This window comes from Sinocyclocheilus rhinocerous, unplaced genomic scaffold (genome assembly GCF_001515625.1).
Source record: "Sinocyclocheilus rhinocerous isolate Xijiao unplaced genomic scaffold, SAMN03320098_v1.1 scaffold212, whole genome shotgun sequence".
Lineage (NCBI taxonomy): Eukaryota > Metazoa > Chordata > Actinopteri > Cypriniformes > Cyprinidae > Sinocyclocheilus > Sinocyclocheilus rhinocerous.
In genome coordinates, this window is record NW_015638742.1 from 813027 (window position 1) to 840166 (window position 27140).

Sequence of the window (27140 nt, forward strand, 5' to 3'; positions counted from 1 at the left end):
TAATGCACCATGAGGCACAGTATATTTTATTGTTGTATCCAGGGTAAAATATCCAATAACAGCTACACCTCATCTACACTGCGATCGCGACAGAAACCCGAGCCCTCCCGTGATCGACGCAGTTATTACCGGCAGCGTTCGCGAGAGTCCAGAACTCTGCGCGTGGACGGTCTGCGAGTACGAGGTGGGCCCAGCCCCAGAAAGCTGCCTGGACTATAATGGGAGCCTTCTAGTTTTGTCGGTGTAGGTGGGCTGTAATGGTTCAGTCCGAGGTGCGAACACCTTTGGGACTGAGCATCTCTTCTGTCATACGTAAGCGTGACTCTGTGGCGTCTACACAGGGATCCTCCCCGGTCAGGATGCGCTCGTTGAAGGTCCGACGGGGCTATTAAGATGCGCGTCGTTTTTGAAACACAGGCAGTTGAGTAAACAAATCAACAAAAGCCGTGATCAACAAGCGTATTCCCGCAGTAATGTAAAGATGGCGAGACTGCTTCATAACTTGCTGTTGTTGACAGTCGGGCTGACGCTGAAGATCAGAGTTATGGGATACTGGGCTCTCATCTATGGATATTGCGCGCTATGCACGGGCGTAGCGCTGCTCAAACTTGGCTGGAATATAATCCTACGACCATCAACAACCTTTCAGTGGACGGTTCGTGAGACACCCCCTGCATGCCTGAATGACACGTCCTTGGGAACCCACTGTTATGTTAAAATCAAGGTAAAATGGATGGATGGTTGACAGTAAATGAAAGCATGTATATCCTACATAAATATAACTTTGCTTTTTTTAATGCTCAGATATTGCTCTTTCGTTTTTTTTCTTTGAAATATGAAGTTTGCCTCGGATGTTTCCTTAGGAGAAATAAATGAGACGATTGCTGAGTAACTATAAACATAAATGCGGGTAGCCCACATAATTTCATCTGGATAGAATTTGATGACAAATATTAGTGCATTGAGATCATGTTTTCAGGTTTGGTATCTTGCCAAACCTGAGCACAGTTTGAGATATTGTTGATGAGATGCATTAAATCACCTGGTGTTTCACTAGAAGCAGAAGATCAAGCAAAAGTAGGCTATCAATTTATACTCCTTTTAGCCTCATTGGTGTCTAAGAGAAAGATTAAATGGATTGGTCATTCTGTCAATTTTACTCATCCTGGTGTCTTTCCAAACGTTTTCTTTCTTTCTTTCTTTCTTTCTTTCTTTATGTATGTAAAAGAAGATTTACATTTATGCTTTTGGCAGATGTTTTTATTCAAAGCGACTTACATTGCTTTCCCTGGGAATTGAACCCATGACCTTGGTAGCATAGCACAATGCTTTATAGGAAAGGGAAAGCCCTAAAGATATTTAAGGAAATGTCTCGGTGTTTGTTTTTGTTTTTTAGTTTTTTTGGAGGAATGTAATCCAGAAGTAACTCACAACTTTTGCTTGCCAGCATTCTTTAAAATGTCTTACTTTGTTCAGCAGAAGAAAGAAAGTCATACAGATTTGAAACAACATGAGGGTAATACAGTTTTCATGTTTGGGCTATGTTTTTTCTTAAGGGAACTATCCCTTTACAGAGATCTAATTTGTGATTTTTATTTCCCATGGGGTTGCTCCCAGAAGCAAGCAGTTTCCATCACTGAGCATCATCTGAGCACAAGCAGAGTGATCAGTTTCCCACAAAATCATAGTCATTGCCTGGACTTCGCTGTCCACTGGAGTGGTGCTGAAAACAGCTTAGGCAGTCTCAGGATAGATGTGATGAGTATATATATACCTGCAGAGCTTTGAACTAACCGTTCACACATTAGGTACTCTGAATCTGCACTTTTTCTAAAAACGTAGCATCCCAGGTGAAAAAAAGTACACTTCCATTAAAAAATTTATTTAGTCACCACTTGTTGTACATTTGAGTGTACTAGTGTATGAAAGATGTTTCAAGTGTACTACAAGTGGTAACTAAATCCATTTTTTAAATACAGAGATAGTATGTTAAAAGCGAATTTTTCATATTCATGGTGTCCCAAAATAGCACAGTTGAGTACACTGAGACGATCTTAAAGGGGCCATATGATGCTTTTTTAAAGATCATTATTTTGTGTATTTGGTGTAACAGAATATGTTGACATGCTTTAATGTTCAAAAAACACATTATTTTTCAAATACTGTACATACTGTACAGTCCTCTATGCCCCGCCTCTCTCAAACGCTTCGTTTTCTACAAAGCCCCCAGCGTCTCCCTGACATGTTGCTTCAACACTAACTGCGGTTACTTGAAACCACGCCTTCTTTCTTTGCGTGATCATTTGGGCGCATTATGCAAATATTTCCGCATAGTGAGGTAGATATGTGGGGGCGTGTTAAAACGGCTCGTTTTAGGGGGGCGTGGCAGAGTCTTAACTTTGATAAAGAATATCTCTTTGGTTTTGAGACTTTAGTCTTTGCAACTTCAGGGATCTTATCTATGCACAATCAGCTTGTAACACTCCAAAGAGAAAGGAAAACTTGAAATCGCATCATATGACCCCTTTAAGTTTATCTTAAGAAGTACTAATGAATCATTTTTAGTATATTAAGTACAAAATTAGTGCGTGAAAATAAAGCACTTTAAGTACATTATGGAAGTGCACTTGTTTTTCACCTGGGGTCCTTTGAAATCTTAGAAAACAACCACTTTAAGTTTTGTTATATAACTTTTGTAACGTGGGGTATACAAACGTTTCTAAAGAAAAATATTGTAAAAGTCTCTGCAACTGCTGGATTGAGGGATTTGTTATAAAAACTCTGGAATACAACTTGTTTGTATTCAAAAGGAAAATTTTGCATTGCAAACAATGTTCTTGAAATAGCCAGACAACCCGAGGATACTATCACATGCAATTTGATGCAGGCTGTCATTTAACAGGGTATGAATTTTCCCATAAATGTCAATGGAAGATATTGCTTTAATATTAGCTGAAACCTGCGGACACGACTCCCCCTCTCTGGTGCATTTTATAGCTCTATCAAGCAGAGAGTGATGTGAGAATGGATTTTACATCAGGATGGACAGGCCTGTGTGATTAAAGAGAACGTACTGCTTTTATCATATCCTCTGTTTATGGTGAAGAATAACTGCCTCTGGTCTCTATGGTTTTAGGAGTCTGGACTCAGATTTCACTATGTTGCTGCTGGAGAACGAGGAAAGCCACTTATGCTGTTTCTGCATGGATTCCCCGAGTTTTGGTGAGACTCAAACACACTCGCACACACAAGGGAAACACTTCTCTACTGGGATGCTGCCAGGCACAGATCGGAAATATGTTGTTGTGGAATCAGTCCATATTATACACATGGAGTCATAGATCATATTTGAGACTCAAACCTTCCCTATCAACACAACTCTTCAGTCAGAGTCAGAGCTGTGTGTATTATTGTTATGAAATGTAAAACGGGCGGTATAATGTATTAAACAGTCCTGAAATGTGATATGGAGTACAGTCATGACATTCGGACTGTCTTGGGACCAGTGAAGCTGTCGTTTCAGTGAGCTGCCAGACTGCTGAACTGCGATCAGGACAGGACTGTGCCTAATTAATGTGGCACGGCTCCTTTCTGCTTCACTGGCAAATCTACTGCTCCAGAATCAGTGATGAACTCTTGGACGAGTAGAGGAGACCTGGAGGACGCCCTTTTCTTCTGACTTCTGCTCCACTTTAGTTTGGTGCATTCAAAAAGTGCAAGTCAAAGATTTCTCTCTGCTGCTGAGCAATAGAGAAATGTGGAGGTTAGAATAGGGTTTGTGTGTGTGTGTGTACGTGTGTGTGTGTGTGTGTGTGTGCTAATATAACGCTCATCTATATTCTCACATATTGGGTCCTTAGAACCTTTGCTGCACTGACTCATCAGAATCATAGAAAGGCTTCCTTCTGCTTTTCCTCAGCTTTCTTTCTCTCTCTTTCTTCTCATTCTTTAAAGACAATTGCTATGGAATGCTACCACTGTGGCAGAGTTTACTAATACAATTCAACTAAATTTTACATGTCAAACTATTGGGTACTCCATAAAACTGGTTATGCCTTTTTAGTTAAAGCACTAATCAGTGGCACAATCTGATTTTTTTCTAAAATATGTAGCAGTGCAAATCATTCAAATTTGTACGATTATTGTAGATACCTGTAGAATTCATACTAAATATTTATCAAAGATCTACCCCTTGTTTTGCCAGGTTCTCCTGGCGTCACCAGCTGAGGGAATTTAAGAGCGAGTTCCGTGTTGTTGCTGTGGATATGCGAGGCTACGGGGAGTCTGACCTGCCCTCCTCAACTGAGAGCTACAGACTGGACTACCTTGTCACTGACATCAAGGACATTGTGGAGTATCTGGGTAAGAACAGACTGCCTCCATTACCTCAGCCCTATTTCCATTTCACATTCCAGCCTGTCTAGAGGTTTTGATAAGGCTGTTGTAGTGGTGAATGCTAATGTAGCACTCTTCCCAATAGTCTGTAATGTGAAGGTGACCCATTCACAGATGCCCTTGGCTTTTTAGATTGTCAGTTAAAATGAAGTCTTAATTGTCTGCCTCTAGATTTCAAATGTGACACAATCACTAGTTGAGCTATGCTACAATGTGACTCAAGGACAAGTGTAGATGAACAGTGTATATCATGTTGTAGTTAAACTCATCTGTCTGCTTGCACGGAGTGGCATGTGTGTAAGCGGCTGGCGGTGTATTGTGACAGGCCGTCAATGACACGTTATTAGGATTCATGATGATGTCTTGCTCCAGGGTCTCAGTTCCTTGACATTGGAATCACTCTATTGCAGACGGTGGAAACTTCCGCCCTGGCTCACAGCAATGGTGTCATTCATCCTGAGTCAGTCCTTGATATGACACTAAATGAACTGCAGCATGATATTATTATTGCAAAAGAAGACTACTTACACTCAAACCACAGTGTAAACAGTAGTTATTGTGCAGTAAAATGCAAGGCTCAACATAATATAATTATTTTCTGTTATATATTGTTGAATAAAATTAATACTTGGGATTAAACAGAAATAGTTCTGATTTCGAAGCGTACTTAATTGGATTTCTGTAACATATTCTATTTTGTATGGAGCCCTGAACATGAAATGCAGGGACAAGATAAAGTGGCCATGAATTAATCATTTGTTTATTAATATGATTGGAAAATGATGCAAGCTAAACTCAAAGTCGTATTGTCCAAATGTGTCTAACTACTATGCCACAGTTCCATCTTAAAACTGAATGTTGAATGTGAATTAAAATTTTTGACATTTAAATAGAAAATTATGGAGCTCTGCACATGACATGCGGGAAAAAAGTAATTTGTGTTTTAATCATTTATCTTAGGTAAATAGTGGTACAATGTAGCTATAATATTAATTCCCTCGTTTTAATTTAGTTAAAACATGGCCATGTTTGGACTAATACGAGGAAATAAATTCATAAAAAGAGGCCATGTGTCATGTGTATGTTCCTGTTTGTCCTTATTTGGTTTGGTTCCTGTTCTCATTATTAGTTAATCACCTTCATTCTGTTCACCTGTGTTGATTGATCATCTCGTTTGCTCCTTTGTTTCCCTGTCTTTATAAGCCTTCAGTTTCTGTCTGTTCTTTGTCCTGGGGCCTGTACCATGAGGGTAAGATGAACAAATTCAGAGTTACAGGATTAGTTTTGAGTTGACAAAACCAAACCACTCCAATCTGGCTTTGTTGGTACCATGATGCTGATCATCAACTTTCTTTGTCAACTCAGGCTTTGATCCTAAGTTTGTGGAGCACATGAATGTGTGACATCACTGGCGAACAGCCAATCGTGAGCCTTGGTTAAAGGTTAACGGTTTTGCTAAAGGTTAAGAGATTGAAGAATATGATGAATTTAAATGCATTTACACTGAAGCACTTGTCCATGAAAGAGGACAAATAAAAGAAATTCTCTTGTTTTATCAGTGCAGTCACAAGTGAAACTTGTTATATACAGCGATAGAGACTCGTTAGAACATGTAAGGTCACATAGTCATTTTTAAAGCATTATCAATTGATTCTACAGCTTATTTATATTACATACGATCTGTATATATTAACATTCATTGAAAATAAATGATTTATAATAACTGTTAAACTAAAATTGCTTGTGTGTAATGGATTACTAATATAAATCATATAATTATATAAATCATATAAAATAACTCTAAGTAATTATCATTAAAGCCAGACATTTTTTTAGTACTAGTGACCTTTAATTTGGAGCAAGTTAAACTGGGGGAGTGACTTTTTTGTGTCAGACATGTGTTACTTTGCTCACATCTGATTGGTCCAATTTCAGTTTGAGATCTCTAACGCAGAACATAACCTGCCCCATTACTATGGCAATGAACGCAGCTAAAAGCCAAGCCACATTCATGGTACCTAAAACCCAGGATTGGTGCAAACTAAACTGAAACTTACCTGGCTAGCCAGCTAATCCGGCTTCATGGTACAGGCCCCTGGACTAATGTTGATTTAATGGTACACGTGCGTTGATGCTATTTAGCTCTCCTGTTCTTTGTGTTAAAGTGGAATTAAAGTCTATTTTGGTTACTCCTTCGTGCGCTTTCTACAACCACGTTTGTTTACATAATATGTGTGTGTACTGTGTATATTTAATATGTATATATAAATACAAACACATGCATGTATATATTTAAGAAAATGTTATGTTAATATGTTAAATATATGTATTTATATATAATAAAATATAAGTATATGAATTTATAAATATATATAAATGCAAATATTTTCAAAATATATACTGTATGTGTGTGTATTTATATATACATGCTAAATATACACAGAGCACATACATATATTATGTAAACAAAATCTTTTATTTTGGATGCGATTAATCGTGAATAAAATAATGATCATCAACTGGCAGCTTTTTTTTTTTAAATGTTGGTGAGGAAAGAGAATGTTGGAACTGTGGCCTAGTGGTTAGACACATTGTGCTATGGTGCTTATTTGGAAAATATGAGTTTGAATTTGGCTTGCGTCATATCTCGATCCTTTTCCCTCTGATTTTGCTACAATTTCCTGTCTTGTCTCTCACTTTCCCTATTAATTATGTGGCATACACAACACCACAACAAACACAAACATGCCAGCTTCCTCCTTCTGATCCTCTCCTCAGGATACAACAGATGTTTTCTCGTGGGGCATGACTGGGGTGGCATCATCGCGTGGCTCTGTGCAATTCACTACCCTGAAATGGTGACAAAACTCATAGTGCTGAACAGCCCTCACCCCTGTGTGTTCACTGGTAAGTGCCCTAAACATCTGACAACCAGACCTTCTGTTCTATCATGCCTGCCCCAGAGACTCTGTTTTGGTTTTAGGGATCATTAATATGATCTGCATCATTCACAATGAAATATTGTGGTTAGGCCCAGGGAATCATGGGGCTTTGCTCTCCATCTGTCTCGTGCGCTCCAGCCTGGAGGAGGAGGTAATTACTGTACAGGCAGGCTTCTGGCAGAGACACGGGACCCTCTTATAATAACACTCAGTACCTGACGAGAGTGACACGAACACGGCTACACCTTTTGCTTTTCTTGTTCTTTTGAAATTTATCCCCACTTAATGGGCTGTCTTCAGTTTTAACCCTCTATTGCATATGTTATGAAACATGATTTGATTCCATTTTCTTACATAACATGGATCTCATTACTGAAATCAAAAAGGTATGTTGCCTAGAAACAGCACTGATAATAAAACTAAGATTGGGAAGGGAAAAAACTGTTTCCTGTGTATAGTAATACAAGGAAAGTAGACATTCTCTATATTCACTGCAACCATGTCCTATCCAGTGTTGCACATTTTCTTATAGGCAACAAACACATTTATTAACATGCAGATAATGTATAAGACTATCAATGTTTTACAGTTAGGTTTATTGACTTAACAAAAGTGAATCATGTTTTTGATGGCTGAAAAATCAATAAAATTAGCTTTTCTGAGGGCAGTTCTCCAGAGCAAAAATGTGTGTCGTCCACACAGAGTGTCATGCCAGCTTTTAAATGATTTTAAAACGACTGCCAGGATGTACAGTAGTGTGACCAAAAAATCTTTATCCCTTCATTATTAACCATTTTATTGCCAATTTATATGTGAGTTATGTGCTTAAAAGTGAAGCAAATGGGTTTGTTACCCTAGAGCCACACTGTACAATGTTGGGTTAAGTTTCCTTTTGCTTTCTCTCTTCTCTGTCCAGATTATGCCCTTCATCACCCCAGTCAGATGCTCAAGTCAAGTTACTACTTTTTTTTCCAGTTGCCATATTTCCCAGAGCTAATGCTCTCCATCAATGATTTCAAGGTGAGCTTGACTCAATATACTACCTTTTAAAAAAAAAAAGAAATTAGACCTTTTATTCAGTAAAGATGCAAGAAATTGATCAAAAGTGACAGTAAAGGCTTATTGTTACAAAAACATTTTTTAAATAAATTGTTCTTTTGAATTTTCTATTCATTTAACATCATTAAAATCTTGATTTCCATAAAAACATTAAGCAACACACACATGATAATAAAAAGAAATGTTTCTTGAGCACCATATCAGCATATTAGAATGATTTCTGAAAATTGGAGTAATGGCTGCTATAAATTCAGCTTTGCCATAACAGGAATTAATTACATTTTAAAACCTATTAACATAGAAAATAGTTATTTTAAATAGTAATAATATTACAAAATGTTACTGTTTTTACTGTATTTTTGATCAAATAATTGCAGCTTTGGTGGGCATATGAGACTACTTTTAAAATCATTTAAAAATCTTACCAACAATGTATATACTTTTGTTACCTACGTAAGGAATTAAAGACATGAATGTACATACAGTACGTATGAACTGAGAATTACTAGAATAGGGAATGATAACATCATTCTCTCTTTTTTTTAATTACCCATCATTTTACATAACTGACCAGCTTTTGGGTCCAGCATGTGAATTTGTTTGTGTAAGAATTATGAATACAGAGTGAATCAGTAGGCCAAGATTATCCATCTGTCTTCAGCACACATAGCTTAGTCATTATGAATCAGCTCTGGATAGACACTAGTTTTAGTGTGCTGATTATTTTATGCATATTATGCATTCTAATTGCCCAGCTATAGAAAGTACCATTGCTGAAATACATATTTAAATAATCCAGTATGACGTTGTCTAGTATAATATGAAGAGGATATTTATGACAAGTAAAATATTTCAACCTTTTTGCTCAGCTACCTTTGTAAAATTAAACATTTTTATTTTGCACAGCATGTATAAAATTAATGTTTTTCTTTTTAGTTCTATTCTGATGTGGCCAGATTGAATTATGGAACCCACTTTATATAAAGTGTCTTATATACTTATATTTAAATTATTCATTTGATACAGTGCACTTATTGTGTGCATGTTTTATGTTTTAAAAATGCCTGCATGTAACCACATCTGTATCCTTCAGTTACATCTTGATTACATTGCATCTTGTACCTAACAATGAATGTATTTATTTAGACATAGTAGTTAAATAGTAGTTAAAGACATCTAATATATAATAGGACTGAATTCTTCAAGCTCATTCTGCTTTTTCATGTGGATTTACAGGCGCTGAAGAGTCTATTTACCAGCCGCAGCACAGGTATCAGTTGTAAGGGCCGGTGGCTCACCACAGAAGACCTCGAAGCATACCTGCATGCCCTCTCACAGCCAGGGGCCCTCACTGGGGCCCTCAACTACTTCAGAAATGTCTTCAGGTACCTGTGTGTCTCATTTAAAAATCTGTGTATTTTTTTTTTCATACAGCTTTGTAGGTGTCTTGAATGCCAAAAAAGCTGCTTAGCTCATTTTACAGAAAATATCGCCCTCTAGTGTCTGAAATGGATATTTATGTTTATTTAATATTATATATTTAGCAACTTTTTGAGAAGTAGCTGATGTTCTTGCCTCAGCTATTGCAGCAGTAATGCTTACAACAGATTTGTTTTATTGCTTATAAAGAAAAAATGTGATATGCATTTCAAAATGTTATGGACATAACATCAAAGAAATCTATAACATCATGACTTAGACTAAATGAGAACTAAATTCATAAGTGCATATGTCCCTGTCAAGATGGAGAAAGATTGATTTCATGCTCTCTGAGCTGTGCATGAACAGCCGTTATTTCACTGTCTATGCTGTAAAGATATTCTTTCAAAATAGGTTCATATCAGCATCAAATCCACTGCTGGTTGTCTCTGAGAGTACTAAACGATCAAAATGGATGTTTCAGTTAATTTTTTATATACCCTAAACAATTGTGGACACCCTGGTGTAAATACTCTACTTTAATTTGCTTGCGGAATGCATGTGTTAGGAAGCATGTGAGACGTGCATGCATGACTGAGCCCTCCATCTGCTCCTGAAGCACTCTTTGATTATGTCTCAGGGCAGAGCTGCGCTGACTGTGTGTGTGTGTGTGTGTGTGTGTGTGTGCACGAGTGGGTGTGTGTAGGTGGGCAGGTGGGTGTGTGTAGGAAGGCGCTGACATAACAGTTTCTACACAAACTAGGAACACATAAGTCCATATCACGCAGTAACGCAATATTGTAATGCATTATATTTAAAAGTAGCTTTCCCCAACACTGCGTGGCAGTGTGTTCTTTTACAGTTTTTCTTTTTCAGTGTGTTCAGTGTGTTTTTCACGCTAGCAGCTCATGATCTGGTGTTTTCAGTGTCTCAGAACGGCTCAGTTCACAATAAATAAATCCTAACTGTAAACTATAGGTCACCTAAAGTATAATGTTCATTAATATGAAAATAAACACATATTGGTCAATTTTTCCAATGTCTATTCAATGTTTTACTCATCTACTGCAATAATATAATATTTTCATCGGCAAGATTTTTTCAGCAAACAATATGTGCAATTATTTGAGAAATTTAGAATGAGCTGACAGCCCTAATTTTAGTATTATTTGTATTCCGCAGTGCCCTCCCACTGAGTCAGAGTGAGGTGAAGTCTCCTGTATTGCTGCTGTGGGGAGAGCGAGACGCCTTTCTGGAGCAGGACATGGCCGAGGCCTGCCGCCTGTACATCAGAAACCATTTCCGTCTCAACATCATCTCTGGAGCCAGTCACTGGCTTCAACAAGATCAGCCCGACATCGTCAACACACTCATATGGACTTTCATTAAGGAGGGAGAAGGCCGGAAAAACTACAGGAACTTATAATGGGGTCCTTCTCCCTCTGAGCTCACCTGAAGAGGGGACCAGGGAAATGCCTGTGAAAACAAACCAATGTAATGATTAATGCAATCATTGTTTTAAATTTGATACATCTAAGATATAGAAACAAATCAAACTTCAGTGAAGCGGAAAAAGAACAAAAGCACATTTTAATCGGAGGGGTTGCATAGAGAGTAGTGTGTTTAATCTATTTTTCTCAAGTTTGCACATGACATTCGCCTTAAGGTTTCTTGGTGACAGTGTTTAAAAGTGTGTTGCAAAATATCTTGTGAGTAAATTGTATTGTGTGGTGCCTTTCGACATACCATTTTGCAGCATAAAAGATGTGCCATGTCTTTTTGAGACGGAGCTGTCAGTCGTTTGTATCATCGGATTTGCTACTCTCTGCACTCTCTGTAACACAGTCTTATGGGAGTCCTAAACCCCTCCACCTCTCTATCAGGTAGTGTTGTCTTAGTAGAAGATATTCTTTTTTGTATCTTTGACTATATTTGGCTTAAACATTTGAGAATGTCATTATTTTGATCGTCCTGTATGATAAAACAAAGTGATGTTTCAATATTGTACACTTTTTTTGTATCTTCTCCTAAACACTGCATCTAAGACAGTAGAACCAGCTCTGCACCATTTTGATTTTCTAAGCAAATAAATAATAGCGGAAAGTCACTGACTTGAATTTGCTCTCTCTGTTACTGTTGCTCTCTCTGTTCATATACAAGAATGTTCTGCAAAGTTAGTATAAAGTTAAAACATTTTTTAAACAACAGTTATTGATAACATGTATTTAATAAGATGCTTGCAAATTTTAAGATACGTGGAACATTTTAAGTCTGAATAAAGATGAAATGGCAAATTTTCATTACAAATAAAGTAATGGAAAAAGGGAGGAAATTATTTTATTATCTTATTTTAACATTGGGACGAGGTCAGTAAATATCTTCACACAGAATTAAATTCATGTAAATTAAATTTTATGTTTAAAAAAACCTTTCACACTCAGTTTTGTAATGTGATTACTGGTAACACTTTAAAATAAGGTTCTATTTGTTAAAATAAGTTAACTACATTAGTTAATTAACTAACCAACAATGGAAAATACTTTAATATTTTGGAATTTATTCATCTTAGCTCATTTTAATATCAGCATTTATTAATACATTATTAAAACTATATTTGCAACTGTTAATATTTATATTTAATGGACCTGTGCCAACATAAATTAACAATAAACAGTTGTATTTTTATAATCAATAACAAAGATTTAAAAAAAAAAACTGTAACAAATGCATTGCTCATTATTATTTAATGTTAGTAAATGCATTAACTAAAGTTAATTAATGGGACCTTGTTGTAAAGTGTTATTGGTTTACCCAACACAGCCCTCCTTTTTAAATCCAAGTCATTAGGGTAATGCAATAAACACTACTCTATGTGCAACACCGAGTTAGCAGCCAATAATTCTGTGTTTAATCAAATTCCACCACAGTCTCTACTAAATAAAAGTATCTACTAAATGTATAAATTACACAATTTCACTTTTCTATATTATTATTTTTGATTGCTATTATAAATCAAACTGTCGTAGGTGTGAACTATTCATTGTGAGATTGTATAATTGTTCTTCCACATTCATGACTCCATACTAAATAAATTTATTTATTTTTCAGTGACCCACTTTATATATACAGTATTTTTAAACCTTTCTCGCAATGTACAAGAAAAAAATTAATAAATGTGACATCATGAAAATCTGACTTTTCCAGGATTTAAGTGTTATAATCAGGTCCCCGGTCCCCGGTGCATCTACCAACCAAGGAAATGTGAAAAAGATTAACCCCCAGTAACTTTGTTTTGGTAAGCCTTTTTTTTCTGCAAGCATCTGAAAAAACGAGCGAGTCTGATTTCGCTTCCCTAGTGATGTTGCAAAGGGATCTCATTATAATATTACCGCCCCTTAATCTGTAAGTTTACACCCATGGTGCCATCATGATTTCGCAAGCGACAACAACGGTGTACCAGCTCTAGTTTGGTACTCACATGCCTGTGACAGCCGCTTTCTGTCCGTGTGCTTGGGATGTGTGCTCTCAGAAAACCGTATATCAGAAGTTTAAACTAATATGGTTTAAAACGCATGATTTCAGCGATAAACATGATAATCATAACCAAAACAGATGTTTTTAGCAGGTGCAATCTGTAATGGCCCTGCTCTATTCTGGAAAAGGGGGCGGGGAGCAGCAGCTCATTTGCATTTAAAGAGACATGCTCTAATACAGCGTGTTTCTGATTCCACTTATAATAGGCATTTTCAAAATGATATAATAAAAGATCTGTGGGGTATTTGCTGAAACTTCACAGATACATTCTGGGGACACCTGAGACGTATATTACATATTGTAAAAAGGGGCATAATATGTGTCCTTTAAATTGTTTAATACAATTTAATAATTTCTGTCTTGTGCAGAAAATAAAATATGGTCTTCTATCAGTTACTTTGGAATACTGAATAAAGACATTAGATGAAATAGGGACTCTGTTCTGCTCACATTACACTTTTTTTGTTAGGTTTCAGGAAACAGCCTCACTCTTCCACTAAATGTTGAAATCAGCTTAAAGGCACAAAGCAGCAGCACAGATTGAAGAGTGTGACAAATGTTGTTTTAACTAGTACAAAATGTAAAGACATATGACTTCAGCCATTTTGAAATATAATATAAAAGGATTTCTTGCAAAACATAGGACTAGCTTAGTTAAAGGCAGTATTTAGTTAAAAAAAAAATTAAGCTAAATAAGTAAAAAACAAAAGATAGGAAGGACAAACTTAAGCTCCTTTGCTCCTACAGGGCACGGGTGCTGTCTGTGGAAAAAGAGGCGGCACAGGTGCTGCCTACATGTGGAAAGGAGGTGGGCACGGGTGCTCCCTGGGGCCTAAGGACAGGAACGAGTGTGCCATGTGGAAACAAGGCAGGCTTGGGCACTCCCTGTGGGGAACAAATGGGCACTCCCTGTGGGGTCCTGATGTGCTTGTGTGCTCCCTGTGGAAAAGAAGCTTGAGGGAGAAGCTTTTGCATCTTCTGCTTAAGGATACTGAGTTTGTTCCATTGTTCCAGAGAGTGTTTTTCGCACTGCTAAGCGGTGGCGGATCATATACTGTATAGTATGGCATACAGCTTATATCATATCAGCTTATATTCAAACAGATTTCTGACAGACCAAAATTCACTACAGTTTTAGCCCCTGATATTATTTCAAATAGGTAAAACTGTATCCCCCAACACTAAAAAAGGCAAAATGGAGCATCTATCAATCCAAAAACTTTAGTCACTCAGAACAATAGCTTATCAAACAAACAAACAAAAAATAAACACTCCCCATTTTTTATATCACATAAGCCTAGATTAACCATCAATAGCAGGTAACAAACACTGTCACAGCGAAATGAGCGAATGTCAGCAGTATATAAAATGTATAGCCTACATTTCTAAAATCTCGTCCTTCTAGAGTCAAGAGAACTGTCAGGATAAACCCACAAACCTGTGCATTTAAACATTTCAAATTTTTAATATTAAAATACAATTCAAACATTACAACTGAAAACAGTTATCTAGAAAAGCAAGGCACAACAAAGGGCCATGTTCTTATATTGGCATCCAGAAGGTAATGAAGGTTTACATTTGTTAAAGCTGGATGTTTTTAACAAAAGCATTATGTTCACTATCTTCAGCTACTGAGCATTTGTATGAAATCACTGACATCAAAAGCAGAAAACAACATCCTCATTTAACAAAAGTGGTCCACAGTTCACATGTTGTTTAACCCTCAGGTATTGTTCATTTGGGAGTCACACTTGTGTTGTTTGCAGTCAAAACTGACCGGAGGCCATATTCGTATTATTTTATTTTTGTGAAATGAATATACTATATTTCACTTCAATAATGTTTTTTTAATATTTTGCCTTTTGAGTGTATGTCATGTTACTAATTAATATTCATCAATTATGGACTAAGAAATATATTTTAAAATTATATATTGTTTTATTTAATGCCGTATTTAAGTTAAAAATAGAGCAAAAGTATTTAAAACCCATTGAATTGAGGCAGATTTGTTCCACATTGTGGAAAAAAAATATATATATAGCACATTACCAATGTTCAAGCACTTAAGGCATTTAAGCACATAAGGAAAAAGACATTGTGTTAACATGGCTCTTACCACCTAAATTAATGATTTAAAAATAAAAAACATTTTTGGCAAATCCAGGTAATTTACCATAGAAACATGATGATTTTTAACATTTATGACCGTTATAGCGCCACCTATGGTCGAATTTCCATAAAATGTTGCATGCTTGTTTAGAATCATCTGTCGCTTATGCTCATATAGATTCATGAAGTTTTGAGTTTTCATTTAGGATTTATAGGTTTTTGGGTATAATGGCCACATACCTTTAAAAGTGACCCTGTTGTAGCTTAACAAAGTGTAAAGTTCAATATTTGTTTGATAATTATTGACCTAGATACTCTATAGAATTGTACTGCAGTGATTTTATTGATTTTGAGATCAATAAAATCTTGAATTTGAGATAAAACGTAGGACTAGTTCACATAAGTGCCATTCCGATGAAGTTTCGTACCATTCCGATGAGCGATTTAAAAAAAAAAATTCAAAACATTTTTTTGGGTCTAAAATGAGGGTTAATGGTTGCTCTCGGGTCTTTTAGTCCTAACAATCATTTGTTTTGGAAAAAAATATCTTGGCAGTTGCTTATGAAAGTACAGAAGCTGACAAAAGCATCTTCACAGGCTAGAATGAAAACAAAGCACACTTTGAAACATAGAAAATAAAATAGGCTACCTGTAAAACTAAGTCTAGATTTGACATTCATTCTTTCATTCATTCATGCAGAGAGTTTTTTAAATTTCTCAGTTTATAATTTGGTTTGTTGCTTGAAAACTTTCGTTCAACTACATTGGGCACAAATCTAACTTGACAACCTTCACCTACTTTGCATGTCATGCAATTCACACTTGCACCGCATGAGGGCAGCAAAACAAAGGTAGAAATACTCCCAACTCCCAGACAACACTCCCCATGTAAACTGCGAAGGTTGTGTTTAGCTGTCAGTTTCGCGTAGACTGCTAAAATTCACTTTCTCTATCAGAATCGTTTGTGGACATTTAAGTGCAGATGTGGATGTTTGACTTTGAGAATGACGCGGTTTTCGGTGTGATAGTGCGCGAGGTAAGTGTCCTCATCCAGTTGTCATTGACAACACGACAGACTCACTGATGCTTTTGAAATGTCATTGTGCCTCAGTGGTCTGGTTTACCATCAGCAGGGCGATATAAATATTCCTCTTTTTGTAGATAATTGTAGATAAACTTATAGGTAAGAATAATATAAATATTATCTCTTTTTGGTTAATGACAGTTTAAAGGCTAATGGCTAGCATCCCGAATCAATGAATACACAGTCACACCCTTTGTTTAAACATTTAGCACAACAGCGGGGGATATTTGGAGTGATTTTGTGTAATAATTATTTTACGATTGGTTTACTTAAGCAGGCTTGTTTTGATAGCTCTCTGAAATGGTAACTCAAAGGTGTGAATGCTAATAATGCTAACAGTGAGAAACCTTAATGGAGATCAGATCATCTAAGCTTTATAATATTAGCAAGACTTTTATTTGTCTCTTAAGAGCAAATAAGACAGATTAGTCTACCCTTTAACAATAAATAATTTACTTTATTATTAAAATGCATAGTCTACTCTTAGATTAACCAACTTTAGTTGTCTAGTGGTCAAAGATCTGACTGGGTAAGTGGCGTTCAAACCCCATTTAACAGAAGTGTGTCAGCTCTAAAAGCCCGGTCAGTGGTTCATACACCTTTTTGAAGGAATTTTAAATATTGTTTCCTATAAATATTAACTAAATTGTGTCTGTTGTATAGGCCTACTATAGACAGAGAAAGAAAGTGAGAGTGAAAATAATATATTGAAAAGTTAACGTCTTCAAATTATATTTCATCTGTTAAAGGTTTTTTCCATATCACGTCCAGAATTAATATCTAATCATAGCCTTCATCAACATCCAAGTGGATTTTGGTACAATATACTGCTGACTTTTGATATTATGTATGATAGTAATAATAATCTGACTAAGATGTGCTACTCTCCTCATTTTTCATTTCTATATTAACATCAACATTATTTGGAAAAATATTACATGTGATGAAAAATATTGAGGATAGCATTTCTTTAGGACATAAAAACTTAATTGTACACACAAATAATAAATCATTAAAATATCATTTATATTATAGATTTCTTCCCAGTGGATATATATTGGTGTACATTTCACATGGGAAATATATTTTGTCCCCTATGGAGTAGGATTTTTATATAACCCTTCTAAACTAAAACTAAACAATGACAAAATAAATAAGCAAATAAAACAAATCCCAGATTGATTGACCACATAGACTGTTTTTTTTTTTTTATTGTTATAAATGTACTTTAGGACACTTTTGACAAAAGCATCATTAAGTAGTGAATTTGTGATCATCATCATCATCATCATTTATTGTTGTAGAGTAAATATAGTAAGGTTGCGGTTTAAAGACTGAATTATGTTTCCTGTTTCTCTCATCAGATGTTTATCATCACAGAAATGTGCTGACGTATGGGCTCAGCAGTTTGGCAATAACATGTCGTCCACTGAGGCTGCTCGGGAGTTCCAAGCTAAAGAGCGCAAATGCAGAAACCAGCTGAAGAAGCGACTGGCAAATGCTCTGTCAAGAGATCTGAACCGGTAATTATCACCTTTAACATGAAAGACCTTGGTTATTCTTTTTCAAAACTTGTCTGAAGTGGTCAGAGCCTGGAATATCAGTGTTGTTATATGATGCACTCTTAGCAACCAGTGTAGTCAAATCACACTAACCTGCTCTAGTGTTTGCACAGCTCATGCCACTCCCTTCAGTGATTTCATATGCAAACTCTAATCATTTGCTTTATGTGTACATCTACCAATTAAAAGTGTGGAATAAAAAAAAAGACATTTCTATATTTACAAAAAATAATATATATATATATAGAGAGAGAGAGAGATTTTTTTTTTATTAGGACATTTTTTAAATAAATAATTCCGTTCACTAGTGTAGCATTAAAAAAGACAGCATTTAAGGAAAAATAGACTCATTGTTTATGGGTGCACAATTTGCCAGTACCACACATCTGATATTTGATTGATTGATTGATTGATATTGGATATGTAATTTTGCATGCTTGTTTCCTCTCTTTTTAGATTTAGTATTTGAATTGTAATATTCTCCATTTATTAGTTGCTGCCCATAATAATACAATTAATATCAACTAAATGATCAGTATTGGCCTGAATTGTAATATTGGTACACCCCTACTATTGTTCCTTTGAGAGATGAAGACTGTTCCATGCACCACTAGTCTTAGTCTTGTTTTCATAGTGATTTCCAAAATCATTCCAAAAGTGCACTGTAGTCTTCTGCCATCTGTAAGCTTGTGGCATCACACTTGGTGCTGTAATTACTACTGATGGAACAGCATTTTTAGTTTGGATGGAAATGCAATTCCCTTTTCCACTTCTTCATCTCTGCATGCATACATCGGAGGAGAGAGGACTGCAGTCACATCAACACCCAGCACAAAGGCTAGGGCTACTTAGGATTCTGGGTCACCTAAATGCGTCGCACTGCAGCAGAAGATGCCAAAATGATGCTGACAATGATGTGGATGTGGATGTGAAGTTGAAGGAAAAGGATTTAATACCTTAGTATATGTGATACTTAGTAATAGTTATGGCGTTCTCTTAATGGTTTTTTAATGTGTAGTAAGTCAGCCTGTTACTACACAATGAAAGCCTGTGTCAGTAAAATATAAAATGGGCAACTGAGATATAAAGTTTAAAATAAGATATAATGTCAGTGACATATCATAGTTAAAAAAGAAATATTAATTAACTTTTTCAAGCTCCCTTAGAATACTACCAATACCACTGGTTAGTCTTTGTTATTTGTTTTCTTTCTTTTTCCTTCTTCCTTTTTCTTTTTACACCTTTTTATGCTGAAGTACTACAGAAGCCTGTGTATGCCTAAGAGTACAAAAAATAATTAAAAGGTAATTGCGGCTTTATATCTCACAATTGTGATTTCTCACAGAGTGACTTTATTATTTTTTTATTTCTTATAATTTAGACTTTATTTCATAGACTGCAGTCACATCAACACCCAGCACAAAGGCCTAGGGCTACTTAGGATTCTGGGTCACCTAAATGCGTCGCACTGCAGCAGAAGATGCCAAAATGATGCTGACAATGATGTTGATGTGGATGTGAAGTTGAAGGAAAAGGATTTAATACCTTAGTATATGTGATACTTAGTAATAGTTATGGCGTTCTCTTAATGGTTTTTTAATGTGTAGTAAGTCAGCCTGTTACTACACAATGAAAGCCTGTGTCAGTAAAATATAAAATGGGCAACTGAGATATAAAGTTTAAAATAAGATATAATGTCAGTGACATATCATAGTTAAAAAAGAAATATTAATTAACTTTTTCAAGCTCCCTTAGAATACTACCAATACCACTGGTTAGTCTTTGTTATTTGTTTTCTTTCTTTTTCCTTCTTCCTTTTTCTTTTTACACCTTTTTATGCTGAAGTACTACAGAAGCCTGTGTATGCCTAAGAGTACAAAAAATAATTAAAAGGTAATTGCGGCTTTATATCTCACAATTGTGATTTCTCACAGAGTGACTTTATTATTTTTTTATTTCTTATAATTTAGACTTTATTTCATAACTTTATATATCATAGTGTGACTTTTTCATATTTTAAACTCAGGGAAAAAAAACAGGCTTGCATTACACTATAGAACCTTAGAATAGAAATGTATGTGTGTTTACATAACAGTTCTAGTGAAATTGTAGTTAGGTGGTGTTAGATGAAGTATTTTTGTTTTCAACCCAGATTTTCAACCATTAGGCTACATTATTTTTGCCTAGTTTACTTGTGTATTGACACGTATTTTTAATATAAAAAATCCGTAATGTAGCACCAGAAAATCTCTCAGCAGTGTTTTGCCGATTGCAGCAAAATAGCAAGGGGTGCTGAGCAATTTGTTTGTTTGTTTCTCAAAAGTAACAGAACTGCTGCATTTGTTTTTTTTTTTATATTATTTTGATGAAGATCTCTTTCTCCAACAGGCTGCTGCAGGAGGAGCAGGAGACTGACGTCACTCTGTGTGTGGGTTCTGCTCTTCGGCTGAAGGCCCACAGGGCGGTGCTGCTGGCCCGAGCTCCTCACCTCCTGCAGGGAACCGAAGCAACTACACCTGTCATCCACCTGCAGGGGATTGAACCTACAGCCCTCAAGGACTTTATACAGTACATAATGGCATTTTCTGGGCTATTACTATAATAAATAGCATTAAAGTTGTTTTTGATCCTTTAAAAATGTAAAACAAAACCATAGATCAGTCCTGTACCAGTCTGTAAAAGACTTGTGCTATACATGTTTGGTAACAAATTATATGTTGCGCTTTCTGTAACAGAAAGGTGTACACAGAAGACAAGTGCCTGGTGAAGGAGAATAGCACCTTAAATATACACAACGGCCACTCGCTGGTAGTGAACGGCACTGCTGTAGACGGCCATGATGTTGACTCTCAGGTCAGCTCTGACCCAGGTAAGGACAACTTTTCCGGATACTTTTTTTCTTCACTGATTTGATCCAGAAATCGTATTGTTCTTTATTGATCAGTTCTGCCCACTGGAGCTGCATTAGTGCTAATGTCTGTTTGTGAATAGTAAGAGCCAGCGTTACATGTTGTGGCCTTGTTACTCATTCTGCTTAATTTCTGTTTGTTTGTCAGGTTTAGAGCATTTAGGGCCAGCATCAGGGCTTGGGGCAGATCTTTTGGCTCTGTATCAGAGGGCTGATATGTCTGACATCAGCATCCGGGTGGCAGATAAAGTCTTTTCAGCACACAGGTAAAATCATCTTGACCAGCTTTTGCATAAATGTAGTCATTTGCTTGTAAATCTAGTATTTATCTTTTTTTCTTCACTGATTTGATCCAGAAATCGTATTGTTCTTTATTGATCAGTTCTGCCCACTGGAGCTGCATTAGTGCTAATGTCTGTTTGTGAATAGTAAGAGCCAGCGTTACATGTTGTGGCCTTGTTACTCATTCTGCTTAATTTCTGTTTGTTTGTCAGGTTTAGAGCATTTAGGGCCAGCATCAGGGCTTGGGGCAGATCTTTTGGCTCTGTATCAGAGGGCTGATATGTCTGACATCAGCATCCGGGTGGCAGATAAAGTCTTTTCAGCACACAGGTAAAATCATCTTGACCAGCTTTTGCATAAATGTAGTCATTTGCTTGTAAATCTAGTATTTATTTTGGAAAATTTAAAACAAACCTATGGCATAAAATCATGAAGTAATCAATTACATTGTAACTTTATACAGTGTAAAAAAGGACAGATTTTCTTTGTTCCGTTGAAGCACAGAATGCTCTTTGAAACATTCTCAAATCATATTGGATAACATGATCCTCAGGCTTTACACAAGTTCATGCAGCTCAAGCAGGGGTGCCTTTAGTTAACCAGAGGTCCTTGGGTTACAGCGTTGCAGTAGGCCTCCCAACCCCAAGTAAAAATGCCACTAGGCCTCATAGACATTTTAATTTGTGCTAAAATATGAATAAATTCAAATTACATGACTTTCCTTCCTTGTTTTTCCGTCTGAAAAGTCCTTGATAACATCAGCAAAATCCAATTTTTGGAGAATGTCACGTTCGATAGAGATTAGCGTCTCAAATTCTGTCTTAATGAATGTGCAATAGGATCTATAAACTGTAATCATAGTGATAGTGATTCAAGTAAAATGATACTCTAAAATCTTATCACATTTGAATTGACAAAAGTCGAGGCTTAAGTTTGTGCGTCACATTAACTGACAACAGAGTGAGAGCGGAGTATTTGAGTTGCACACAGACCACAAAACTCACTGAAACCGCTCCGGTGGACAGTGACTTGATCTAAAATCTTCAGATGACACTCCGATTATATCCACACCTTTGTAAGTTACTCTACCCGCGTTCAGCAAAGAGTGGCTCTCTCGCACTGTATGATGTTACAGAAAACTTGTTGTCCGGTTCTGTTCACACAACAGAGCTTGTTAGTCTTGAAAATGTACGGATGTGAGTTTGGTTATAGAATGCAGTTGTTACTGCTGTAAATTCCTATATATAAAAGTAATTATTGCAGCATGGTGCATCATCCCCAGCGTGGGCCCCTGAGCTTCAGCCCATGGAAGTCTATGCATTACTTCGTTCCTGAGCTCAAGTGTTGCTGTCATTAAGCAAATGATGCCGGACATAAGTTCTGAAATACATGTGAAAATGCAACCTTTCTAATATTGTCATGCTTATGTTAGCATTTGTAAGGGGGAAAAAAATTAAAGAATTCAAATTCAATTTAGTGGTCTTAGACATTTGGCCCGTGTTACATGGAGGTTTACTGATGGCAAGTTTATCATTTCATCAGCTGTGACATTCTCTTTCACTGCTTAGTAGAAGCTTTTTTTCCCTGAGAATTAACCACTCAACTGTGGCTCTTCTCTCAAACCCAGTGCTTTATGCTGAGATTCAACACTCACAATAAGACACTTCATAACAAGGTTATTATTGTTAATGGAAACATCCAAAAATTGATGAACTGTTACAAAAACTGAACAAAAAACTAGCAGCACCAAATGAAAAGGGCACACAAACAAGTTTGCCAAACACCCAAAACATGGTCTACCATTTTTTTTAGCCAAACAAGTCCCTCTCCAAACTCAACTCACATTATAATATAATGTATCAAAAATAAATATTCATTTTCATTCAAGTTGATCAGATTCTTTTAAATAATTTTTAAAATTATTATTATTATCGCGCTTTTAGTGTAGATCTAATCATAACAGTGTAGGTAAAATTAGCATGCACAGTTTATCAGTAAATGTATATGCAATATAGCTTGATACCGATACCGAAAATACAAAATCTCTAATATCAGTCAATACCTAGTCAGTGCTAGATTGTCTGACTTCAGTGAAGCAAGGTAATGTTGATAAATCATAAATTTCCAGAGGGTGGCAGAATTACAGTTTACTCCTTCATGATGCAGTAAAGGCGAAGCTAATCAGAAGGAAACCGTATTTACTAACTTGTTCTAATCTAGCACTGAAAACCAATATACAAAACATCACATTTTGCATACACACTAATCTGTAGTAATTAATCTCTAATGATATGAGCGTGCAACACAGGTCATGTTCTGACTGTCATATCTGTGTAGTTTCCTGTCATTGAGTGTCTTGTTAGCACCTTTGTTTGGTGCTGCAGAGGTTAGAGCAGTTGCCATGACCTGTTACTATAGCAACAGGCTCTCCCTCATCATCATCAGCCGGTAGCAGCATCTCTGCGGGTTTGGGTTGTTTGGATGGAGAAAGACGTCTGCAGTCCTGATCAGTATGTCAGGCTTGAGGTGACTGCTGCAGATCTGTCAGTCTCACTGCAGGATACACACACTGAAACAGCACTGCTAATCCCCGTCTCATCTCTTATTCACTTTCATCAACCCTCCCTCATCTGTCCATACATCTCCCAGGAGATGAGGATCATCTTTTATCACACACACAAACAGTATGTGCCTCTTACAGACACACACATTCAGAATGAAATGCCATAGAATCAGCTGTAATTCATTATAAAGCAGGTACATAAGCATAATTGTGTGTTAAATAATTAGTGGAGACAGTTTTGGGTTGGTTTGTGCTGATGTGCTCATCACGCATGACTAGCTTATGAATATTAAATGGACCATGTACAAATAATTTAAAATGACTCTTTTAAGTAGATTAATTAATATGCATTTTTCTATTTAAAAAAATGAAATGATAACCTTACAATTAAAAATGTTTAAAAATCATTTAAATAAATTCTTTTGAATATTGAATTGCTATTTTTTTTTTACATAAAATAACATTAAAATATTTTAGAGAGAGCAGTAAATCTTATTACCCAGTTAAAGTGTTTAACTTTTATGCATGACTAGCTTATGACTATTAAATAGACCATGTACAAATAAATGAAAATGCCAGATAATTTATTATTATTATTCTAATTTGAAACTAAAGTGACTACATTACAATTAGAAATGTCCAAAAATCATTTCTCTAGCAAATTTAAATTGCTATTTTTTTGTCTCGCATAAAACAACATTAAAACATTTTAGAGGGAATAATAAATCTAATTAGCCAGCTAAACTTGTGACATCTAATTTGACAGTGTCATCCACAGCCTTTGACAGTTGCTGAATTTTGTAGGTCAGTGGATACATGTGTGTATCATCAGTTATACAGTTTGATTACTATTGGTCAGGTCCATTTTTTGAGTGAGACACTTTCAGGCTTCTAATCTACCCTAATGTAACCAGTAAATAGAACCCACAATAGCAGTTCTACGAATTTGTGTGAAAAGTGGGATTTTGTTTTATCATTTCACTGGAATGGATATCAAGCTGTAAAAGAGGAATAGAGTGGAGTTCACATCTGAGGGCTGTCTGACAAATGAACGAAATTGATGACGATGTGCATTAAGTGTGTAAAGTATGCATTATATATATGCATTTTATCATTCTTGTGCTGCTGTAGAGGATAGTGGGAAATGTAGTTTGATAATACAAGCCTCTTGCCATATAAACATGCTTAGATTAGAACAGTTTTTATGAAACGTTTATGCTATTCTTCATGAACAGTACCAAAAATGCACACTTGATCTCAAAGAAAATGTGGAAATTTTTCATAGGTAAATGTCAAATAATTTTTTGTCTGGGTCTATTCATTTTTTAAAAAAGTAAATGTAATTTGTACTTGAATACACATTGAAATTACTTGAAATTTAAAACATTTATATATATATATATATATATATATATATATATACACATACATGTATGTATCCAATTACCTAGTGCTGACTGGTGTGATTGTGTGTTTGTGCTGCTTGTCTGTATGCTTCTTTCTGCATAGAGCAGATGCTAATTACATACTGTGATAAACATCAGACTGAGACATCATTGGTAAAGTTTTTGAAAGTAGATATTGTTTAGGATATCTCTGTTTGTGAGACTTTTTTTTTTCAGTTGACCACAACATAAATGAACATCAGAGTATACCGGAGATTCTGTGAGATCTAGTAAGGGTGGAAAACATTGGTTAGAGAGTCGGATTTGTCAGTGCCATAATAGTGGTATAATAGCCAAACATACATGTATATGACTTGGCTACCATTGGCTACCGATACAAGATAGCTGTGCATCAGCTGTGCCATGTGATAAAGATGTCATTAGGTCAGATTGAGTTAGACCTATCGGACTGTGCCATCTAGAGTTTCATGCCAAAACTCTGTGTGTATATATATATATAAGGACAATGTTTAAAACCTAGTTAATCAGCTCTCTAGGTTTTGAGACGGAGCCACAGTCGTCGTCATCTTCTAAAATAATACTGAAATAAACCATTACATCTCCCTTCCCCAATTTTATGAGGTCTTCTTTATTTACTAGGCTTTTTTCTACATGCCCAAGCATATCAGTCAATGAATAATACACACATGCACATACATCTTCCAGGGCTGCTTTACAAATACCAAGCCAGGGTAAAGTGGTGTGAAGCGTGTGTGAGTGATATGGGAAGCTGATGTTGTCTGTGTGTATGTGTGTTTCTCCTTTCCCACAGGGCCATTCTGTGTGCACGCTCAGAGTATTTCAGAGCGATGTTGTGTGGCAGCTGGATGGAGAGTTTGTGCCAGTGTATCACTCTGCAGGGGTAGGTTATGCAGGACACCCATCAAAATGGGATAAATTACTGCAATATAGTATAAATATAAATATCAAATACTCTGTCATGCTTAGAAGGTAAAGTATGTGTAAAAGTACTGTACAGCCAACCAGGTATTTTAACAACTCTATGTAGCTCTTGTCGGTTCCTCTTTTACCAGTTTCTCTTACAAGGAACTCTTGAGGTTCAGGGCACCTATAAAAGATTTTTTTGCTCACCATATATCATAAATGTGATACTGCAGGCCACTTTTACAACAGTTGATAACATTTATATTCACAAAACCAGTTAAGTTGAGAGGTCATGTGTGTGACCTCACATGTTCCAGAGTTCAGCACGAGTTCTCAGACAGATCTTCTACCTGATGAGGATCTTCCAGCCTACCAGCTATCAATTATTCATTGCTCAGTCTGTTTTCTTCTTCAGAAGAGCTTGATCTGATCTCTGATTCTGGCTGGTCTACAAGTGTAGGTGAAGATGTAGGTGGTGGCCAGAAATCCTCAAAGGTTGAATCTTGGTTTTGCCAGGCTGTGACATAAACTAAATATGTCCACCCCAACTTCCTTTTTCAATAGTAAATGTCAACACAGAACTGAAAACTGTGTTGTGCAAATAATTAAATGGGGTCTTTAACAGGACATTTTGAAAAAAGAAAACACACAAGATATTTATTTTATAATAAGGTTTTTATACGCAAGTTAACTACAAACTACTCATTTTTTTACTATGTAACATTAACAAAGGACAAAGGTAGATAAATGTAATAAAAAATATATTAGGAAATGCATTAATTAATGTTAACAAATGAGACCTCATTGTGAAATGTTTTTTTGTAGAGCTTGTAAAATGTCATGATCTAAATGTTTTTTTTTTAAAATCAGTCTGGGTCCAGATGAAATGGAAATTCTGCTTCATTTCATGTACGGTGCCATCCTAGACTTCCCACCAGGAACAAATGTCAGGT

General features: G+C 36.1%; 2 protein-coding genes across 2 annotated transcripts in view; both read left to right on the forward strand.

Moving 5' to 3' along the window:
* The first annotated feature begins 201 nt into the window (after positions 1 to 201).
* Positions 202 to 11889, forward strand: LOC107749983 (epoxide hydrolase 4-like). Its single transcript, XM_016565228.1, has 7 exons — positions 202 to 724; positions 3137 to 3222; positions 4205 to 4362; positions 7174 to 7302; positions 8254 to 8357; positions 9633 to 9781; positions 10998 to 11889. The coding sequence occupies exons 1-7, from the start codon at positions 482 to 484 to the stop codon at positions 11239 to 11241; spliced, it is 1113 nt and encodes a 370-aa protein (XP_016420714.1). The 5' UTR covers positions 202 to 481; the 3' UTR covers positions 11242 to 11889.
* A 4447-nt stretch (positions 11890 to 16336) lies between these two features.
* LOC107749984 (uncharacterized protein KIAA1107-like) overlaps positions 16337 to 27140 on the forward strand; it is a 29795-nt gene continuing 18991 nt past the window's right edge. Inside the window, exons 1-7 of the mRNA XM_016565229.1 lie at positions 16337 to 16494; positions 17907 to 18065; positions 20493 to 20672; positions 20840 to 20973; positions 21161 to 21278; positions 26075 to 26164; positions 27058 to 27138. Of these exons, the coding sequence (XP_016420715.1) occupies positions 17962 to 18065; positions 20493 to 20672; positions 20840 to 20973; positions 21161 to 21278; positions 26075 to 26164; positions 27058 to 27138 (707 nt within the window). The 5' untranslated portion in view covers positions 16337 to 16494; positions 17907 to 17961. The remainder of the gene's footprint in view (positions 16495 to 17906; positions 18066 to 20492; positions 20673 to 20839; positions 20974 to 21160; positions 21279 to 26074; positions 26165 to 27057; positions 27139 to 27140) is intronic.

Bases quoted from the DNA above. Each gene is read 5' to 3' on its own strand.
- LOC107749983 (XM_016565228.1), top strand. From the start codon at position 482: ATGGCGAGACTGCTTCATAACTTGCTGTTGTTGACAGTCGGGCTGACG. The intron at 725-3,136 runs GTAAAATGGATG...CTATGGTTTTAG, and splicing joins ACTGTTATGTTAAAATCAAG to GAGTCTGGACTCAGATTTCA. The intron at 4,363-7,173 runs GTAAGAACAGAC...TCCTCTCCTCAG, and splicing joins GGACATTGTGGAGTATCTGG to GATACAACAGATGTTTTCTC.